The sequence below is a fragment of the Lemur catta genome, chromosome 3 (assembly GCF_020740605.2).
Source record: "Lemur catta isolate mLemCat1 chromosome 3, mLemCat1.pri, whole genome shotgun sequence".
Lineage (NCBI taxonomy): Eukaryota > Metazoa > Chordata > Mammalia > Primates > Lemuridae > Lemur > Lemur catta.
In genome coordinates, this window is record NC_059130.1 from 32,997,770 (window position 1) to 33,019,239 (window position 21,470).

General features: G+C 51.6%; 2 protein-coding genes across 3 annotated transcripts in view; both read right to left on the reverse strand.

Annotated features, from left to right (window-relative positions):
* The window catches only part of CFAP45 (cilia and flagella associated protein 45), a 36,092-nt gene extending 25,087 nt beyond the window's left edge, over positions 1-11,005 (reverse strand). Inside the window, exon 1 of one of the 2 annotated variants that reach the window (XM_045547063.1) lies at positions 10,892-11,005. Coding sequence is in view for 1 of the 2 variants with exons in the window: in XM_045547061.1 (XP_045403017.1) it covers positions 569-571 (3 nt within the window). In the remaining variant the exon portion in view is untranslated. Of the gene's footprint in view, positions 1-568; positions 645-10,891 lie in introns of those variants that run through there. The other variant, XM_045547061.1, reaches the window with a different exon arrangement.
* Positions 11,006-13,613: 2,608 nt separating this feature from the next.
* TAGLN2 (transgelin 2) lies at positions 13,614-21,280 on the reverse strand. The gene is made up of 5 exons (XM_045547064.1): positions 21,195-21,280; positions 15,794-16,001; positions 15,109-15,283; positions 14,731-14,833; positions 13,614-14,402 (listed from the first exon to the last, which is right to left on the reverse strand). The coding sequence occupies exons 2-5, from the start codon at positions 15,971-15,973 to the stop codon at positions 14,261-14,263; spliced, it is 600 nt and encodes a 199-aa protein (XP_045403020.1). The 5' UTR covers positions 15,974-16,001; positions 21,195-21,280; the 3' UTR covers positions 13,614-14,260.
* Positions 21,281-21,470: the final 190 nt, after the last annotated feature.

Genomic DNA, 21,470 nt, shown 5'->3' on the forward strand with positions numbered 1-21,470 from the left:
AGCCCAGGGAACCCCAGACTTGCCAAACCGCTCCCCATCTCTCTGCCAGGCCTCGCAAACCTGAGACTCTTATTCATTCATTCATTCATTCACTGGCAAAAGTTTATTGAGTACCTGCTGGGACCCAAAGCAGTGCTAACAGAACAGAAAACTGAGGCATGGGGACATTAGGTGCCTTACCCATGGTCACTCTGCTAGTTGGTGGCAGAACAGGTTCTATGACCGATTATCTGGCCTCCTCACCAGTGTCTGTTTCCACACCACATCCACAGTCCCCAGCCCAGGGAGGCCCCAGCCTGATGGCATGGGGGAGAGGGTTGGGACACCTCTTTCTCCCCAGCTCCCCTACTGGGTACCACTCCACCCTTAATTCCTCTTTTGAACTCCCTCAGGACTTCCCTTGCTTCTAGGTGTGTCCTCCTCACTCCCAGGCCTTCCTGACCCCCAGACCCAGACCCAACTTCTGCCCTCCCCCAGACTCTCACTTCCCCCGCTCCGAACTCCCTCCCAATTCAGGACACATGGGGCCCCCAACCGAGGTTTTCTCCTCCACCACCCAGGGCCTCACCATCTCAGCCGCACGTCTGAGAGGCTCAGAGCCTCTGCCGCCTTGGCCGCCGGCGCCACCACCCCGGCCCTGGGTGTTGACGCGTAACCATAGCAACCAAGAGCCCGCGTTCTCTGGTCCAGGCCCCGCCCCTCCCAGCCCCAGAGGGCGGTTGCCTAGTGCTGAAGGTTTAGGAACCGGAACTCCTCCCTCTAACCATTCCCGCTGGTGCTGGAGCCGGAACCGTGGCTCTAGGTTGACCCGCCCCTGCACGCCCTACTGTTCAGTTTGGCTTTGGCTGAAATTTTTGATCAGGACCCGAACTGTAAAAGGCCTACCGTGGGCCCAGGGGGTTCTGTCAGCGGCCCCAACAGCCAGGCCCAGGGGTTTCCCCTGAGACCTCATTTAGTTACCTTTGCCCCAGTGGCCATGAGGTGCCAAGCCAAACCCAATGAGTTTAATCTGCAGAGAAGTAAGCAGGATCAGACCGAAAACTAGTTTCACAACAGGAGGGAGTCGGACTAGACCAAAGAAAGAACTTCCAGCCCTGAGGATGTGTGTGCAGTCTCAGGAGCACTTCCTTAAAATGTGGGTCTCAGATCTCCAGCTTAGAATCACCTGGGACAGCTTATTAAAAACAAAAATGTAAGCCCTGCATTTAACTAAGTCAAAAATCTAGAGCACTGGCTTTGGGGAACCTGCCTTTTAACACACGCTAGTTTGTAAACACTGTTCTGGAAAGTTTAGGAGTTTTATGATTTTTCTAATTTGGTTTGGCACCTGTACCTCTCAGCCTGCAGGGACAGAATTGAACTGACCCCCGAAGACTGCAAGTTCCAGGCCTCACTAAGCCTTCCCACCCGACCAAGGACATTTTTCTCCTTCCAGCGCAGACTAGCTGAGCTCTCTTGGTGGTGACTCTTCAAGTCTGTGAGCTGCTTTCCCACTCCCAAACCTTTCTCCAAATCCTCACAGCCCATCTTTCTGAAGCTTACTCCAACTTGGGCATTGAGGGCTGTTCACAAGCCCCAGGGGAATGGGAGACAAGGTCACCTCCTGCTGCTTTTAGGAGGACTCACTCCAGCAGGCTGCACATTCCTTCCCTAGGTTTCCCAGCCCTTACTCCCTTTGGGATCCTTAAGAGAACAAGATGAGGGAGGAGAAGGGAAGGCCCAAAGAGGAGCACAGTCCTTGGGTGGCTTGGGACTGAGGGAAGGGACTTTTCCGTTTCTGGCACCTTCCGCATTCAGCCTTGGCATCACAGCCCCCTTCCCTGCAGCCCAGAGAGAAAAGATGAAGTAACCGGCTCGCTATGGATAAGATGCTTCTCATAGGTTTTTCACCCAATTCTCACAGCCACATCTCTATGAGGTAGTTAGTACCCCCAAAACCAAAGAGGAAACCAAGGCCAACAGAGATAACTGTCCAAACTCAAAGTCTGTGTTCTTTTCTCAGCCCAGTCCCTCTGAAGAAAAAGTTCAAAATTAAATTGAGGCAGGAAGGAAAGGATGACAGAGTGCCGTGCAATGGCTTCCCAGGGTTTTGTTTAAATTTTCCTCAAAGCTAACAAAGGCTCTCATTTTCCTGAGCCTCGCTGAAGGCTGGTAGGAGGGCCCTTGGCAATGTGTCTACACTACACTACACTAGCAGGAATTTCTAAACTGCTATTAATGTTGATATTTTACCTCCTCTCATGAATCACAAATGTTCTTCATGGCATCTACAATAGTGAATCCTTTCTAGAAAGTTTCAATTTACTTTGCCCAGTTCTGTCAGAGGGATCTATCACAGCTATAGTCTTATAAAATGTATTTCTTGAATAATAAGACTTAAAAGTAAAAATTACTCCTTGATCCATAGGCTTCAGAATGGATGCCATGTTAGCAGGCATGAAAATATTAATCTCTTAGTGCATCTCTATTATAGCTCTTGGGTGAACACATGCATTAGCAATGAGCAGTAATATTTTGAGAAGAATCTTTTTTTCTGTGTAGGGCATAACAGTGTACTTAAAATACAATAAACCATGCTATAAACAGATTTGCTGACATCCAAGCTTTGTTGTTCCATTTCTAGAGCACAGATAGAGTAGATTTAGCATAGTTCTTAAAGGCCCTAGGATTTTCAAAATAATAAATGAGCATTGGCTTCAATTCAAAGTTACCAGCTGCATTAGCCCCAAAAGGAGAGTCAGCCTGTCCTTTGAAGCCAGGCACTGACTTCTCCTCTCTAGCTATGAAAGTCCTAGATGGTATCTTCTTCCAATAGAAGGCTGTTTCATTTACATTGAAAATTTGTGGTTCAGTGTAGCCACCTTCATCAATGATCTTAGCTAGATCTGGATAACTTGCTGAAGCTTCTACATCAGCACTTGCTGCTTCCTCCTTATACTTTTATGTTATGGGGATGGCTTCTTTCCTTCAACCTCAGGAACCAAACTCGGCTAGCTTCAAACTCTTCTGCAGCTTCCTCACCTCTCTTAGCCTTCATAGAATTGAAGAGAGTTAGGGCCTTGCTCTGAATTAGGCTTTGGCTTAAGGGAATGTTGTGGCTAGTTTGATCTTCTATCCAGAACACTAAAAGTTACTTCATATCAGCAATAATGCTGTTTTGCTTTCTTAACATTCATGTGTTTGCTGGAGTAGCACTTTTGATAATTTCCTTCAAAAACTTTTCCTTTGCATTCACAACTTGGCTAACTGGTGCTGGAGGCCTAGCTTTCAGCCTGTCTTGGCTTTCAACGTGCCTTTCTCACTAAGCTTAATTTTTAGCTTTTGATTTAAAGTGAGGGAGGTGTGATTTTTCCTTTCATTTGAACACATAGAGGCCATTGTAAGTTTATTAACTGGCCTAATTTCAATATTGTTGCATCTCAGGGAATAGGGAGGCCCAAGGAGAGACAGAAAGAGAGATGGGGGAACAGCAAGTCCATGGAGCGGTCAGAACACACACAACATTTATCAATTAAGTTCACCGTTTTATATGAGCACCATTTCTGGTGCCCCAAAACAATTCTTATAGTAACATCAAAGATCACTGATCACAGATCATCATAACAGATATAATAATAATGAAAAAGTTTGAAATATTGTAAGAATGACCAAAATGTAACACAGAGACATGAATTGAGCACATGCTGTTGGAAAAATTGTGCCAATAGACTTGCTTGTCACAGGGCTACCACAAACCTTCATTTTGTAAAGCAAACTGCAATAAAACAAGCTATGCCTGTGATTCAATAAGAGAAATAGACAAATTTTGAATAGAAGAAATAGGCATTTGGATTGTTTGGTAATCCAGTTAACAAAAGACAATTCCACGAACACATTGGGAAAATATTAAATGTCTTGTTGATTTGACATGAAACATTGACATTGGTAGACATTGCATAAAACTCATATTAGTACGTTAAAATGAGAACCTATGACAAAATGGTAAATCAGTGCCATCAATTCAAGGAATACGTAAGATTAATTATTGAATATTATTTGTACAACTCATGTGAGAAATTTAATACAAATTTTCCCCAGTTGGATAGCAATCATAAAAAGTAACATGATTTAACAGCAACAAACTTCGAAAAGAAAGAAACATTCTAAAGTATCAATAATAAAGTTGTTGATCAATCCATGCCAGAAGAAAGACTGATTTATCTTTCTATTCTCTCTATAGAAAATAATATTATAAAATCATTGTCATATGAAGAGACATATGCAGGCAAAAAGGGTCAAACTGTATTTTAGAGTTGCTTCAGGCAGTTAATTCATATAAATATTATATTACTCTTCTAGAGATTAGGATGTTTATAGTATTTGCCAGTTTTTTAAATTTATAATTTGTAATGACTTATTTTATTATTCCAAATAAATCTTTACTTCTATAATGAATTTTGTATTGTATTTTTCTCAAATGGGGTTCTCAAAATTGCATAAGCTTCAGGCCTCACAAAACCAGCCTCCACCCCCGATAAGTAGGGAGGCAACCTTTCCCTTCTCAGCAAAACTTGGCTCCAAAGCGCAGCCATATCCGGCAGGGGTGGGGGTGCCCTTACTCTCACCTCCCAACCTTAGCCAAGCTCTGCACACTCCTTCCTCACTATTCTTCTTCATCTTTTCCTCCTTTTTCTTCCCATTTCTACTCATGCTTCTTTGGAGTCCTTTTCTTTCTACCTTGATCCCCAAGCTCTCACTGCACTTTCCTGCTTGTGCTCTGTCCCATTTTCAACCCATTCCCACTGCCCAGCAAGCTACTGTGGGGGGGGGGGGGAGTGAAAACAATGGGGAAGGTTTAAGAGGCTAAAGATGCTGGAGGGAGAGGGCAGGTCCAGATTCTCCGCCCAATCCTGACCGCACCTCAGGCTGCCTGATCTTTCCTACCCCCAGAGAAGCCCTAGGGGAGCTGCTCCCAGAGAAATCTCAGAATAAAGCCTGATTGTCGCCAGAGGCAAGGAGCCCAGGGCCAGGAGAGGAGCTGAGCACCAACTGGGAGCACAGCCCAGCAATCCTGGGCTGGCCTTGATCCTGGCACCTCCTCCTCCCCTCCAACGGGTGTTGCAGTCTTCTGGGCACTTGGTCACCTCACTGGCCTCTGAGATGCTCCCCACACTGGCTGAGGAAATTTTGACTCTGTAATGAATAAGCACATTTCAAATGGGAGGAGGCTGGGAGACAAGGTCCAGCAGAACTGTTTGGTTAAAATGAAAAGTCTGACCTCTCACTTGAGCATGTCTCCTGTCTAAGAACAGGGAGAAGGGAGACTGGTTCCCTGTTTCTTGCTCCTTCCTCCTGCCCTCTCTCCTCTGAAATAGTTTAGGAGCCTCCTATTCCCAGCACAGGGGTCAGAGAAGCTTAAGCTGGTGCAAAAGAAGAGGGGAAGGAAGTGGATGGGGGGAGCAGAACCGCAAGTTTAGAGTGAGACAAGGGGTTTCCACATCCCTGTGGAAGAGTCTATGTTGAGTGCGTGTTAGTGATGGTCTGTTTTTCTCGTGTTTTTCTGAGCTCCTTTGCTAACTCCTGGCAGTTCTCCAGGACAGAGGTCCCCTACCTTCCTCTGGCCCTCACTCCCCTGTACAGCTGCTGTTCCCATTTTAAGGGTACCCAGCGACCCGTGAAAGGAATCCCGCTATGCCCATTTAGTCCTCAGTAAAGCATCATTTCTTCTAGACCTGGGTCCTACTCCATAATGTCATCTCACACAGCCTCGAAGACGCGCTCCCATGATTTGTGTTCCCTGGGGGAGCACAGTGAAGAAGGAAAGTGTTGACTTTTCTTCAGAGTCTGAACCCTGGCTCAGCCACTTAGAGCTGAGAGACCTTGGGTAACTTGCTTAACCACCTGGGCCCTGTTTCCTTTTCTGTGAGATGGGAAAATCGCCCCACAGAGAGGTAGTGTGAGGATAAGACCAGGCTCAAAAATCAATTTGCACAGTGTGTGGCTGTTTTCTTCCCTTTTCTTTCACCTAGAGCCTGGGAATACGGGGGCTCTTTGTCCTTAGTGTAATAGAAACACCGTCAGGAATCAGATCATAAACCCTCCAAGTTGCATGGACGCCTAAGAGGCTATTTCACTGTCCCCTTCTTCCTTGAACTCTCGAAACTGCCTTAAATTCTTTCTAAATCAAAGTTGGGCTTCAAACATAAATAAATACTTAAATGCATGATCTTACTCAAACTATTTTCTGTGTTCCTGCTTTCTTCAAAACTTCCATCTCTTTCCTATTCTTGAAGACAGTCAGGTCAAGCCTTCCTGCTACAGTCTGCGAGACCCTTCCCCCCGCCGCCCCGTGGGGCAGGAAGAAACGTGGAACCAAGGAGAATGAGTAGGGCAGATGGAGCTTGGGGCAGGCATGTTAGGGTGGGAGTGGGAGTGAAAACTACTGTGGGGTGCTTGTGGCTGGGGGCCCTGGGTCTAGAGAAGGGAGGGAGGAAGGAGGAGAGGAGAGGAGAGCACACAGGCCAGAAGAGCACACCCAGGGAGGGGGGGATGAGGCATGAATGAGAAGGGAAATGCCAGACTAATGACAAAGAAAGCCCCATGTTGTCCCCACGCCCCTTCCCCACATTACCACTGGGCAGATATCTCCCGGACCCAGGAGAAAGACATTAAGGAATCTGTGGCCTCCCTGCCTTCTCAGAAACCACATCTCCACCCTCCTGCCCACCCCAGGTCCTGGGGTCTGCGTTGCCCTGGTGTCCTGGACATGCCTCCTCATGCCTGGCACCAGCTTCCCCTTCTACGTGACCAGCACGGGCCCTGGACTGGGTGGCGGATGCTGAGATAAGGCCAAGGAGGGGGAAAACCACCAAAGCCAGGAAGTTACACAGCCTGGTTCCCTTGGCAACTTAGCCACAGTCACCAAACAGTGCAGGGTAGGGGGTAGGGCCAGCTCCTGTTCAAGGCCTCGGGCCAGGGCCTACCAGACCTCAATTTTCTTACTGGAAAAATTTCTCTCCCGATCTCCTAGGATAGTGCTGCCTACGGATTATGGGAGAAGCCTGTTTAAAATGCAAATTCAGGATACCACTCCCACCAGCTCTGCCACAGATTCTCAGTCTGTAGGTCTCATAGGTCTAACTGGAATCTGCATTTCATTTTTTTAAAATCCATTGAACACATTTATTTGTTCAAAGCCTACTCTACCGGGCAGCATGCTAGAGAAGGCACGGAAGGGAAAGAGGGAGTGTACAATGGGGATTAAGATGGCCACAGCCCTGCCCATGCCGAAGCCACATCCCTCAGTGACTGCTGGGCCTCGTGTCTCCATGACCAGATGGCCATGGAGACCCACATCCCAGGAGATTCCAGCGCTAGCAGTCTGAGAACTTCACTTAGAGAATAGAACAAGTTTCAAGAAGTTGGGACTCCTTGTGGCAGGATTAGAAGAAGATATAGGCTCAGGCCTAGGGTATCCCAACCATCCTGTGCCCACTGGAGTCTACAGCCTATGCCATCTCCAGGGGTACTTTACTTTGGGTACTTTCAACATCAGCTGAGTAACCAGGAATCTAGAGACACGGATTCCAGTACGTGTAGAACCAATTTAAAACCATGAACTTTAACTGAGCTCCTTCTTGGCCTGGCACCATCTGTTCTGAGAACCGTGAGCCTCATGAAGATACGTAAGGCGTGCTTTCTACTCTCGAGAACTCTGGGATCCTGCACAAATCACTTACAGTCTCTAGGCTCCAGTTTTTCTCTTCTCCCCAAAAAGTATAAAAATACTAAAGCCTTCCCAAGAGGTGGCAAGCCTCTCTGGAATTAATAGATATGCTAATGCCTTAAAACCCTAACCCTAACCCTAACCAACTCTCAGGTGTTGCCCTGGAGGTCAGTGGTAGCTTTTATTACTGAAGGTAAAAGTTGGGCTATCTGAGCCTTGAGGGTAGAAACCCCAAGGAACAGGATCCGGGGGCTGGACCTCAGGTACCCTCCATTAGTTCCCATCTGAAGCATCCAGATCTTTGTTTGCCTCGGAGAGGTGGCTGCTGCCGAGCTGAACTTCCTGCCCCTCTTCCCAAGCCTGACCTCTTCCTTCCTCCACTGTGGCCCTGGGCCTCTGCTTACAGAAAGAATGCAGCTCAATCCAGCTGCAGGCTGAACCCGGCCCCAGGGAAAGCCACCTCACAGGGGAGCCCCATGGTAGGCCAGGCGATAGCTTGGACTTCTGTGGTCATAAGTTCAAACCTCAGTTTGTCCATTAACTGGGTTCAGCAAGTTACTTTTACTCTCTCAGGCTCAGTTTCCTCATCTCTAAAATGGAAGAGAATAACATTTTGTGATGGTGTTGAGTTCCTTCTCCTGGATTTCCTAGCCTAGTGACAGATATCATAATTTGCTTAGTTGCTAAAGCCAGAAGGATGTCCTTCTTGACCCCTCTCCCTCTCCTTCACTCTCCACAGTGAATCAAAGAGTACTTAACAACTTTGAAATCCATTCTCTTCTTTCCATCCCCACTGCCCTTCCCTGAACCCACCCAGGCCACTCTTCAGCCTGGGCTCCTGTAATAACCTCCTAAGTCTGCCTGTATCAGACTTCCTCAACCCTAGGTCATTCTCCAACCTGCAGCCTAAGGGAACTTTCTGAATAAAGCACAACCCTCAACTCTTCATTTTCCTGCTCAAAATCCTTCCATGGCTCTCCATGCCCTCAGTGAGATGTCCAAAATTGTTAACTTGACCTTGAAGCTCTTCTGATGATCAGGCCCCGACTTCCCTTTTCAGTTGCATTTCTCAGGACCCACCCCTCATGCCTCTAAACACATGCATTCTATGGTCCAGTCCTGCTTATTCTCACCTGCAGCCCGTGCACATGCCACACCCCTTCTAAGACACTCTCCTCCTCACCATCACTGGCCTCCCACTCATGCTTCTAGTGATCCTTAAGTACTCAGTTCAGACATCACCATCTTCCAGAAACCTTCACTGATGCCCCTCCCCAGAAGGCTGGGTTCTCACAGCACCCAGACTGCCCTTATCATGCCACATATCACACTGTGTTATAACTGGCTCCTTGCTTTTCCAGCTCCCCCCAGGACAATACAGACCATGTCTTGTTAACTTCTGTATCATCCAACACCTGGCAGACGGCTCACCCTGAATAGTTGCTCAAGAAATATTTTTTGAAATAATGAAAAAACAAATAGAAAAATGCAAGTAGAATTCCTAGCGCTGTGACTAGCAGAAAAATGGTAGTGAATATCACCATTATCATCATCATCATCATGGATTGGTACCACATGGAGCCATATTTCTCTAATGGAAACCCAATTCAAAATTCAGGTCTTGTCAACAGTGGGGTGAAACAATGTGACAGCCCCAGTATCTGAAGAGAGGGTTATATAACCTCCCAACTCCACCTACCTCCCACCCCAGTGATGCTGATCTGTCCTTGCCCGATCCCTGGAGCTCACCCTGACTCAGCCTAACTCTGACCTCTTTGCCCAACCCCACCCCAGGCAGGAAAGGAATAGCCCCCTCACCTGCCACTTGACCTCTGGCCGCAGAGCCGGTGACTGCTCCTGTCTCCAGAGGAACCCTCCTAACGGGCTGCCCACTCCCCTGGGCTAATCAGGGGAGATGACCCCTGAGGTATGTAGCCTCAGCTCCCCATGACATCATCGCCAGTCACCATCCAGGAATGCGTCCAGAGCACTGGGAGGTTGGTGAGCTGTCCTCCCACAGAGCCCCATTTGTCCTTCTCCCAAGGCACATGTCACTGGCTTCCTGAATTATCGTGGCTCCTATCTGTGTTTTGTCTCCCCTATAGAACAATGTACTCTTTGAGCAAAGAGATCGTGTATCAATAATCCACTTCTCCCATAAGGCCTGATGTAAAGTAGAACCTCAATAATTGTTAAATTAATGAATATATGAATGAAAAAAAAGAGTGTCTATATGAGCATTCCCAGGCAGAACTGCCCATTTTCCTCCATAAGAAGAAGAGATTTGTCCTATTATTGAAGACATTCCTCTAGACCCTTAAGAGATTCCAGAGGCTAATAACCTTTAGAGTCAAGAGGATCATTTTTCCTTGTCTAACCTACATTTCTCTAGATGCAACTACGGTGCATTTTTTCCTAATCTACCTCCCTGGCCACTGGGGCTACAACCCATTTCTTTGCAAGGAGACAGTTATTAATTCACCCTTTTAGCCTTTTCTTCAACAAATATAATCCCAGGCCCTCTATTGTTCCCTCCCTGGGGGCCTATCATCCAGCTTCTTCCCTGTTCCACTGCTCCTTGGGCCTTGTGCCAAGCTTTCAAAGGCCTCCTTCAGCTGCTGAGACAGGAATGGGACATATTGTTCTCCACGGAGCCATGTACAAACACACAGATGCCTACGCACACAGGACGAACACCTCTCTGCACCCATTATCCCCAGTCCTCGGTACACATACTCACAGGCAGCCTCCACACACAGTCATGGACTTATCTCCTCCCACCCACACCCCCCTGAGCCCGAGTCCTGTGAATTCTCACACACGTGCACGCACACTCACAAGCATATGAACAGGGCACACAGGGCTACCTTTAACCACAGGTGAGCCAAACTGGGCGGAGTGTCTGAAACCCTCTTCCCTCTTTCTCCTCCTCTTCCCCCTCCTCTCCGCCTCCCTTCTCCAACTCTTCTCTCCATTGGCCACCACAGGCCAAGCCCACTTTCCCTCCACCTCCACAGTGATTTTCCACTTAAAGGCAAGGAATAAATGAACCAAAGTTGGCTCCTAGCTCTTCGTTTTGCCCTCCTCCCATTCTGTTTTCCCCATTTGCCCAGAGCACGCACATCGCCCTCAATCCCCAACCTCCACTCTTCTGGCTGTACGGGGTGCAGCTTCTTGGGTTTTTACCTTTTGGAAATGAACAATCAGGAAGCATTGGAAGCTGGGTTCCGTCTCAGATCTGAGGACAGGCTGGGTTGCCAGGCCCCTGGGCTGGCCAGGCACTGTGTTACCAGGCCAGGGGGTGCATGAGGCTGGTGTGATGCTTACTCATTCATTCAACAAATATTTATGCAGCACTTACATCATGCCAACCACTACTCTACGTGAACAAAACCAACAAACGCCTGCTTTTGTGTGGTGTGCATTCTATGGGTGAGGACAGAAAACAAATAAAATAGATTGGGTGATAAAAAAAAAAAAAAAAGCAGGAAAGGAGGATGGAGTGCCGGCTGAGGGTGGAGTGCGCAACTTCAAATATGGTGGTCAAGGAAGGTCACATGTGAACGAAGACCTGAAGGAGATAAAGATAAGACCTGGAAAGAGATTGTTCCAGACAGCAGGAACAGTCCTGCAAGTGCAGAGTGTCACAAAACACCAGCGTAGAGAGCCACGGAGAACAGGGTGCTAGGAGATGACAAGAAGTACAGAGAAGCTTTTCCTCCTATCCCCATTCTGGGTTCCAGGGCATCAAGAGGGGTCAGGAGAGATGAGAGAGGCCAAATTAGGAATGAAACTGTGACCTCAGATGGGACAAAAAGCAAACCAACAGAAAACAAAGCAAAATGTTGAGTTGCCAGCAAAGGCCAGTTCCAGAAGGAAGGAGCTGAGTATGCAGCGAGATGGGTTAAGGGGAAACACTGGGATTTCTCACAAAGCTGCTGGGTGAGGTGACAGGCACAGCCAGAAGGGAGGTGAGCCCCATGGTTGAGCACCTCTCAGATCCAGTCAGTGTCTGCCTTGAAAATAAGCTATTCCAGGGAGGGGCCGTAGGGCCACTCGAAGCATCTTTACCCATGTCCAACAGGGTAGCGGTAAAGGGTGGTGGCCCTGCTGGGCATCGGCTCCCTCCAAGCCCAGCATCCACACAAACCCAACCTTTTATTCCACACACTTCTGTTTCCTGAGCACTTGCCGTGTGCTAGCATTCACTACATAAAGTGCTTTCCACGCATGTCTCATCTAATCCTCACAGCAACCTCATGGGAAAAAAACTATCATCTTTAGTTTACCGAAAAGGAGCGTCCCCACCCCACCCCACTGTCCCCCAGTCCCTCAGCAGCTCCACTTCTCAGTGACCCCAGCAAGGCTCGTAGCCACGTCTACCCGACTCCAGTCCCTGCTCCTCTACTTCATTGCTGTGTGGCCTTGGGCAAGTTTCTTGCCCCGAGACCTAGTGTCCTCATGTGGGGACAAAAGGGGGGAAATAATATGGTGATATCCACCTCCTGTGCTTTCAAGAGAACCTTCTGGGAGAAGGCAGTGGTTTTCGGTGTCCGTTCTGCATTTCTCAGAGTTGTCAGGCCTGTGGCCAAAAATTCTTAGCTATAAATAAATTAGGGAAGGTGGCAAACAGTTTGTTGTTTTAGGGTAAATATCAGTGAATTCAATGTTTTGTCTTCGGTGACATCACTCTCCCTCACTGGCATCCCACAAGGCTTCCTGAGCAGGAGATAAACGGGTGGAGTGCCTGGCACCCAGGGGATTTGCACACAGGCTGCAGCCTATCTTATCTGTGCCCCAGCCCGTGGGAGTGCAGCAAGCAAGCACAAACCACCTCTCTGTCAGGTGGGGGAAGGCAGAGAACCACGGAACTGGGAACTGGCATGCCGCCTGGCCCACAGTGGGTGCTTCTTAGAAGGTGGTGCCCCACGGAGGCAGGGGAGCAGTGGAGAAAGAAGAAAGCTCTCTGGTTACAAACCTGCATAGTTTATTACCCTCAGGCACAGTGTTGTGGCTTTCTCCTCCTAGGGAGAGTGAGATCCCCTAAAGTAGAGAGAAGAGAGGGACAATGGAGGCCAGGTGGGACCTAGTGCCAGGCAGGCTCATGGCCCCTCAAGTTCTCCCTAGGAAGACACAGGGTCTGGCCAGGAAGACTTGGGGTAAAGGTGACATCTAGGGGTTGCAAACAATGGGTGGGACATTCATGCCTGGGTCAGGGCTGGGTACTGGAGACAACATGATTCAAAGTTGATTATCTTGGTCCAAGGCAACGCACCCAGAATGGAAGCTCTGCTGCTAGGCTCTTCCCAGCGTGCAGCTCACAGGTGCTCCAGATGAATCAAGGCTTCTTCTCTCCAGCCACCACCACCAACTCACTCCTGCTCATTCCCAGCTCTCCAGTCCCCGTCTCCACTGCAATGCCCACCCTCAGCCCCCACTCGGGTCTGACCAACTCCAACACAGGCCACCTTGCCCCAAGCCTGCCTGAGAAGCTTCCCACCTGGACTCACTGTATTTGCCAGGACTCTGGGCTGTGCCAAGAGTGAGCCCAACCCTGCTGCAGTGGCTGAGAAGCTGTTCCGGCTGGAGGGGCAGGCTCAGCCAGGAGCACCAGGCAGGACTGCTGGATTCATTGGGTGTGGAGGGCCTTACCTCCCTATGGACACTGCCCACATATTCTGCATTATGGTTCCCAGCCCAAGGGCAACTGTGAAGTCCTATCCCTTCTCAATCCCAACCCACCCTCCCCTGAACCAAATGAGAAAGGATGGGGAAAGAAACTGAAGAGGGGGGTTACCACTGCAGCCTTCCCTCTCTGCCCTCTTCCCTACTCCATTCCCTGCCCTCGGTCCAGTATTCCTCCCTTCCCCACGGTGGGCACAGTGGCCCCAGACACAGCAAGAGTCCATCCAGAAAAGACTGGGATTCTTTATTAAATCAGCAAACTCATATTCCTCAAGCCCCAGGCTATGGTGAGCAGCCTTCCCTTCTCTGTGCCCACACCCCAACCCCTTAGCCACAGAGAAGGGAATGGAAAATGAGAAGCCACAGGGGCCTCTGCCAAGGAAGGCTGCCCCAGCTGTGTGGTGAGTGCAGTCCAGCTGTGGCTGGGGTGGCAGCTGCCACAGGCTCCTCCCTATAAATTAAGTCCCTGCAGCCACAGCTGTGGGAGAGGCCTACTTGTAGAAGGAAGGCCAGAGGCAGCATCCCTGACTCCCAGCCAAGGCATGGATTGAGGGCACAGAGCTCAGGGGCAGGAGAGGCCAGAGGGAAAGAGGACAGGCATGGGGGCAGGGGGCGAGGTCCCCAAATTTTGGTCCCAGGAGAAAAGAAGAGGCCAGCTGGTCCAGTTTTGATGGGTGTGGGGGAGGGAATGTATTAGTAAGCACAGGGGAGAGGCCGCCATCGAGCACCCCAGAAGTGACAGGACAGGCTGGATCCTCACCCTGGCAGAGGAGAGCTTGAGAGCTCAGGGGCTCTCAGGGAATGTCAATGCTAAAATATATATACACATATATATTAACCATTCATGGGAAGGCAGGGGCAGGGGTGGGATCAGAGGATCTGGCGTGGCATCCCGTAGCCGGTCATGCCTGCCTGAGACGCCCCGCGGTTGGTGCCCATCTGTAACCCAATCACGTTCTTGCCCTCTTGCAGCTGGTTGTCTGAGAAGTTCCGAGGGTTCTCCTTGGATTTCCTGGGTGGGAAGAGGGTGATGATTAGGAGGAAGTCAGAGAGGCTGCCCCAGTAAATCCTGTCCACAGACAGAGCACAGACTTTGCCGTGGGCCCAAGGGCTGGTGCCAGCTCTGCCCGTGAGCTCCCTGAAGCCACCTCCTCATCTGTCCAAAGGGACAGTCACTTGCCACCCCAGGGAGAGTTGTGAAGACTAAGTGGAACAAGGAATGTGAAAGTGCTTTGTAAAGGGCTGGCTGCTACCAAGATGATATTGGTTATTTCCTAGGGACAGGAATGGGCAGGAACAGTGTGTGTGCTGGCCCCTGCAGCTACCCCAGTAATACTTACTTAGGGAACCAATTGGGATCCCCAGAGAAGAGCCCATCGTCCCGGGCTACTGCCAGCCCACCCAGGTTCATCAGGGTCCGCTGCACACAGGCCATGTTCTTTCCTGGGAAGGAGAATGGGAATGTATTGGCCTCAGCAGGGCCTCAGCCAGGGTTCCACTTCTATCACTACATCAGCACGCCCAGTTTCCTAATTCCTTTTACTCTACGTCCCCATGCCCTTCATCCCAACCCCTAACATAGCCCATTCCTCTGTGAAACACACATATTCCTCTTGTCATCAGGGAGCCAGAAACTGGTCCCTTCTCCCTGGTCAAGATGGCCCAGCCCAATCTCTGGTCTCCTGGATGACAGGCCTTAGACCCTGGCCCTGTCTCACCTTCCCAGAGGTCAACAGTTTGGAAGATGTCAGTGGTGTTAATGCCGTAGCGCTCAGCTGCCTGCAGGAATTGAGAGATCTGCTCCATCTGCTTGAAGGCCATAGTGGAGGACTGGATCTTCTTTACTGGGGCCTGCCCCTCAGGGTACAGTCCATTAATGAGCTCACACAGCACCTGGGTGAGGACGGTAGGTGTGCAAAGGTGAGGATGTGTTTAGTGCAGATCAGCGTGCACCACTCTCAGAACCAGAGACAGCGAACCAAAAGAGGGTCCTCTCCTGCCTGAACACAGCTTGGACTCCTCACCTGGAGTGAGCCTCGGGGTCCTTTGCACAGCCCCCTGCCTCTGAGCCCAGAGTGAAAGGCCAGTGTTTAGTCTTTCGTTGCTATTCCAATATTGCTGTCTAGAGTAGCCCTCCCACAGTCCTTTCCTTAGAAATATCCTTCCTTGGTGTCATCTAGGCCTTCTGCTGCAGGGGAGGCACATTCACACTTACCTTTCACTCAGTGGGAAGGGAGGAAAGCTTGGGTCCTCTCCTAGGCTCAATAAAGATATTCAGGCTGAGGAAGAAGTTGGGACTGGCGTGCCTGCAGTCTTCCCTTCTTCGAGTTAAACAATCCCCAGTCTCCCGGACCCAGTCCTGCTCTCCCTGCACTTCCAAGCCACTGGGGGCCCAGCTCTCACCGTGCCATCCTTGAGCCAGTTCTGGAAGTTCTCACGCCCAGGCTGGGGCCGGCCCACATCTTTGCGGCACTGAGTGGTGATCCACTGGATCAGGATCTGCTCCAGGTCTGTATCATACTGTTTCTCAATCTTCTGCTGCACCTCCCGGCTCAGGCCATATGCAGGTCCCCTGTTGGCCATTCCAAAGGGTAGTAGCAGCTGTGGGGAGCTGGGGAGAGGACATGCCCAGACCTTCGGTCAACACCCTGCAGCTTGTGGGGTGGGGAGTTCTGCCTGGTGGGGACCCACACCATATCCCCCATGGTGGGCCCTAAGGATGAGGACCAGAACTGCTGCCAAATGAGGGAAATCTTGCCTTGATCCCTGGACATGGGCCGGAGTAGGACTACTCAGAACTGTGGGAGGTGTCACAGTGTCATGGGGCCACACAGGCTGTCTCTGGATTCTCCCATCCCTATGACCAGCAGTCTGTTTATTATATGAGGTTCCCCATTAGATTTCATTTGAACAAATGGTTCTACCAATAGAATGAAGTAAAAAATGAAATCCTACTGGAATAGAATGTGGGGTAAATGAGGCCAAGATTGGGGGTTTAGCTCCTCCTTTGGGGTATCAGCTTTAGCAAAGGCAAACTGGTCATTCTAACCACAACCCTGCTCTTGATGGCCCTGGGAAAGAGAAAGATTCAGGGAGAGGAGGAAGAATATGGAGCAGCTTGGGAAACCTATGCCAGGAGCTAGAGGACTAGTTGGATCTATGCTCAATCAACCACTGCATTTTAATTGAGCACCTACTATTTGTACTAGGGATTATGGCAGAGATACAAATCCTTGGTCCTAAGTACCCACCGTGCCATCAGGGAGACAAGGTGAGTACATATGAATGGGTAAGGATTGCATACTATGAGTACTAAGCTGCACAGTTCTGATTCACATGCTATAAAAGAGAGGCTTCCTGGAACAGGTAGGCCTGAGTAGGCCCTTAACAGATTTCAGCAAGCAAAAGGAATTTCCCATGAGAAACCAGGCAATCAAAACAAATTCTACTTTCTCTTCTAGGAGCTGTGGTAGGCAGAGTAATGCCCCCCCAAAGGTGTCCATGTCCTAATTCCCAGAACCTGTGGATACTTTCATTACCTTATATGGCAAAAAGGGACTTTGCATATGATTAAGATCATGAGGTGGGGAGATGATCCTGGATCATCCACGTGGGCCCAAAGTAATTGCAAGGGTCCTTACTAACTGGAAGAAGGAGGCAGGTGAGTCAGAGTGGGAGAAGTGAGGAAGGAAGCAGAAGTCGAAGTCATGCAGGGCCATGAACCAAGCAATGCAGATGGCCTCCAGAAGCCACAAAAGGCAAAGAAATGGACTCCCCCTAAACCCCTCAGAAGGAATGCAGCCCAGCCAACCCCTGGATTTTAGCCAGGGAGGCCCTTAGTGGGGTCTCTAGAACTGTAAGTAAGATACCATACTTGTGTTGCCTTAAGTCACTAAGTTTGTAGTACTTCGTAACAGCAGAAATAGGAAACTAATACAGGAGCCTTGAGTGGTATTTTGGGACACCTGAGAAGAGAGGGAAGGATGGGGAAATACACAGGAGAGTTTCTTTAACTTAGTTTGAGGGCCTGGGTTAGCAAGAACTGGGTGGTTTCCTGACCACTGGCCTGAGTTGGCAGACCTCACTGTGGGCAGGCTGTCCCCACCCACCACCTCCCGCCTAGGTCCCACACCCAGGGGCCTGCTGAGCAAGTCCCGGGAATCCTACTGATGCCAAGGGGAGCCAGGAACAGACAAGGGACACAGCCCCCCATTTCCTGCCCCAACCCCTCTCTGGATGGTCTCTTCCTGTGCACTGAATTAGAGCCACTGTCTGGTTGCTCACAAAAATGGATCCCCCAGATAGACACCTGCGTTCAGGGAGAGGAAATTGAGCCACCTCATCTCTCCACACCTGGCCCCAGGCCAGGTCAGACTTACAGGATGAAGTCACTCTGGCTCTCTTTCTCCCTCACACCCCAGGTTAAACAATCCCGACATCTCAGTGGGCCTCAGGGCTCTGCCCATGTACAAGGGGCCAGGCAGCCTCAAATGCCCAACGCCTCTCGGCTCCAGAGGCTGCATGTCTTGGGCCAGTCCCCCCAACCCCTTCCAACATGGCTGTTCCTTTCTACTCCGGCTTATCAAGCTGCACATTTCCGGCAGAGATCCTCCCCCAAATCAGTTATTTTTAACCCTCATCAAGAGCAACCCTCCCCCACCCCCAACTTCCCTGGCCTGAAAGCCCTGTCAGATCAATGTCAGTCTGGGCCCTGACCCACAGCACCAGCCACACACACAGTCAGCTAGGGGAAGGCAGGCGGGGTCGAGTGGCCTGAGGAGAAAGGGAAAGCAGCCTCCGGCCCGGCCCCGGCCCAGCATGGCCGCCACTCAGTCCATAGAACCTATAACCTCTGATGCACAGGGGACCGGCTGGAAGACGTGGCAGGAAAAGAAAGGGCCACCATCACCAGTAAGCCCCCTTTTCCCAGTGCAATTTCCAGACCTCTCTTCTAGGAGTGGCTTCACTATGGTCACCTGGGTTTCAGGACTGTTTCCAAGGACCAAGTGGATAGAAACACATTTGGCCCAGGAATTACTATGGCACAGGTAAAGAAAGTGCAGGAGAATTATTAACTTAAGACACCAGGGTTCCAAGAGGAGGGAAGGGCCAGATGCCAGAGCCTTCCAGTGTTCCTCTCACCCCCCAGGGCAGGACACACTTAGCCTCCCAGGCCCACCTCCGGGCACAAGGTGGCTACTGAGGGCCCCTCCCCAACTCTGGGGCCTGGACACAGCTGGCAGGGTTGCACCTCCAGCTGCAGTGTGTCTGCTCCACACTGGGGCCATTGCCCTAGAACCCTGAGGTGTCAGAGCCACAAGGCGGAGCTCTGGGGAGGGGTAAGCCCAGTCTGGCCCAGCCTGGCCCACAGCTGTCTCTCCTCCCCACCCCCACGGTCAGGCGGGAGCTGACAGGCTTCAGCTGCTGGAGCTGCAGAGGCCCACCCTAGTGACACCCAGGAACCTACCCCTGCCTTCCCTCAAAGGAAGGGAGAATAGCCAGTCGCCTACCAGGGTGGAGAGAAGAGATATGCCCAGCTGGAAGACAGGTGTGGGAGATGCCCCAGAGCTGGGGACCCCAAGGGAAGGCAGCAGCTGAACAACTTGGGGGGTGGGTTAGCAGTGAGCAACCTAAACTCTGGAGCTGACTACAGCTGTGGGAACAACCCTCACCCCCACCCTTGGGTTACAATAGTCAGGAATGGGGCAGGGGCCTCAACAGGCACTCCAGCCCTCAGCCCCACCCAGACCCTGCGCTGGAAGCTTACTTTACCCCACCTGAGGACACCAAAGCCAAAGAAAAGGCGGACATGGGGTGGAGTGGAGGGATTTGAGGGTTCTTGGCTGGGGTGTTTAATTGGGAAGACAAAGGGACTCTCCATTCACTGTGCGTGCAGATGGGACACAGGGGAACTTCCCAGCTCAGATTTGGGGCAGGGACTATTCTGAAAGAGCACGATGGGGATACCAGCCTGCAAAGTGAGGTGCCACAGGAAGCAGGCAGAAGCAAGGATGGTGGGGATACACGGTTAAGGAGCCCCCCTGGGGCAGCCCCTCACCACCAAGAATCGTGAGGAGAAGAGAAAGCTGAGGCTACACAAACAGGAAGCCACAAGGCTTGTGCTGGAGGAGAGGGTGAGGTGGGGGCCGTTGCCATGGCTTCTGTGTACCAAACACAGGAATGGAGGCAGGGTGGGGACACCAGGCAGAAACACCCGCTCAACACAGACGTTGTGGGGAGGAGGCTCTGAGCCCAGGGGCAGCAGTGGGATCCTCACAGCAGTTCTTGGGCATAGCCAGGTGCAACGGATTCCTCCAAGTGGTAGCTACAGGGGTAGAGAGAGCATTTGGAGGAGATGGGAAAGGACCCGTTTTGGGGTAGAGAAGCAGACTGAAGGAGGTAGTAGTTCAGGAGAAGAAACGCCCTGGGAAGGGAAGGTGTGTTTTGAGCTAGAGAATCCATACCTGAGAATTCTGGAGGGAGAAGGGATGGAATGAAGAAAAGATTAGAGGTCACTCCCCAGGGGGCAGACGCTGTGGGGTGAGGGAAGGGATTTACAGTTGGACAAAGACCATTTGTTGGATCTGGAATGATAGGACCCCGCTGGCCCCGCCCTACCATGGCCTCTGCAGTTTTACGTCTGACCTATGGGATAGGAAGGAGAAATTAGGAGGGGGCTGGAGACAGGAGCTGTCCCTGTCTGGTGCTTTGGAGTCAGAGAAGGGGGGCGTGCAAGCCACAGGTCTCTTCCTACACCAGATCCCAACTATATCCCCACTTCCACCTCGTTTCTTTCTACCCCACAGGTACCAAGTGCCCTCAGAACCTCCACAGTACGGGCTCCAGGAGCCCCCAAGAAGCCCGCGGAGCCCGGGGCGGGGGGGGGGGCAATCCACTTCCGGTCCTGCAGGTCCAGCCTCCACAGCCGCCGCCCCCACCCCCGCGGCCACACCCTGGCCGTTACTGCCGATGAGTCACCCACCGCCCGCCCGCCGCTGGGGTGACGCAGTGGTCTCGGCAGCCCGCCCGCGGCCACCACCGGCTTTCCCAGCAGCAGAGGGCACGGGGTGGCACAGTGGGGCTCGGGCAGAAGTAGGAGGGCCTGGAAAGCAGCCGATTTCTATCTCCCTCCTCCCCAAACACACAGACAGGGCACCCCAGGGCGCAGTCTAGGCTGCAGTCCCCAGATGCCTGAGGTCGGGGGACTCTCCTGGAGACGACTGGAGCTTCACAGAAGGCGAGGCCACGGGAGGGCCGACTCACGGAGTCCCCTGGCCCCAGCCGGTGACCCTGCGTCTCCGGAAAAGCGAACTGGCAGCAGAAGGAACAGACAGGGCGGCCTCGGGGACGCAGAGGTCATGCAGAGCCCACAAGTGCTCCCAGAACCAGGAAGTGAAGGGTCGCGCGGGAAGCCCCAGGAGCGCGGAGCCGGCCCAGAGCCGGCTCCGGGACCCAGTACGCGCCGTCACTCGGGCCAGCCAGCTAAAGTCCGACACCTTTTTTCCCTCGCCCCAGTGAGGACTCGTCGCTGGAGCCAGCGGGTGGGGCTCAATCCCCGAGTCCCTGCTCCAGACGAACGCTCCGTCTATGCACCGGCAAACCTCGCCTGACCTCATCGTCCAACAATGCCCGGTCAGGACTTGGGGACCGGACCTGACAGCGCGGGGGTGGGGCAAAGCAGTCATCGGACCCTTGCCTGGCGCCAGCCCTCGATCCCCAAGCTAGCTGGAGCAAGTCCCAAGCGCTGGCTTCTCGCTCTCTACAGACCATGCATATCCCTCCTTGGTCCCTCCGTCCTGCTCACCGTTGAGACGGGCTGCACACTCAAGGCTGGGTCAGCCGCGGCGAGTGGTGCACCCGGGACGGGACGGGGGTTTTCAGGAGGGTCCCGCCTCAGACGGGGCGGACCAGGGGCGGGGCAAGGGCCGAGAGGGTTTAAAGGCGCCGCAGCGGAGAAGGAGAAAGGAATGCTTAAGAGACGGGCAGTGGACCAGAGCAAGGGTTAAGGAATCTGGGGAGTCTGGGCCTACAAAGGCAGCTGCAGTGGTCTCCACCCAGGAGAACCTCAATCTCCACACAG

Excerpts from the sequence above, each read along its gene's own strand:
- TAGLN2 (XM_045547064.1), bottom strand. The coding sequence starts at position 15,973 with ATGGCCAACAGGGGACCTGCATATGGCCTGAGCCGGGAGGTGCAGCAG. Across the intron at positions 15,284-15,793 it reads ACTGGCTCAAGGATGGCACG|GTGCTGTGTGAGCTCATTAA; the intron begins GTGAGAGCTGGG and ends GTCCTCACCCAG. Across the intron at positions 14,834-15,108 it reads AACTGTTGACCTCTGGGAAG|GAAAGAACATGGCCTGTGTG; the intron begins GTGAGACAGGGC and ends TCTCCTTCCCAG.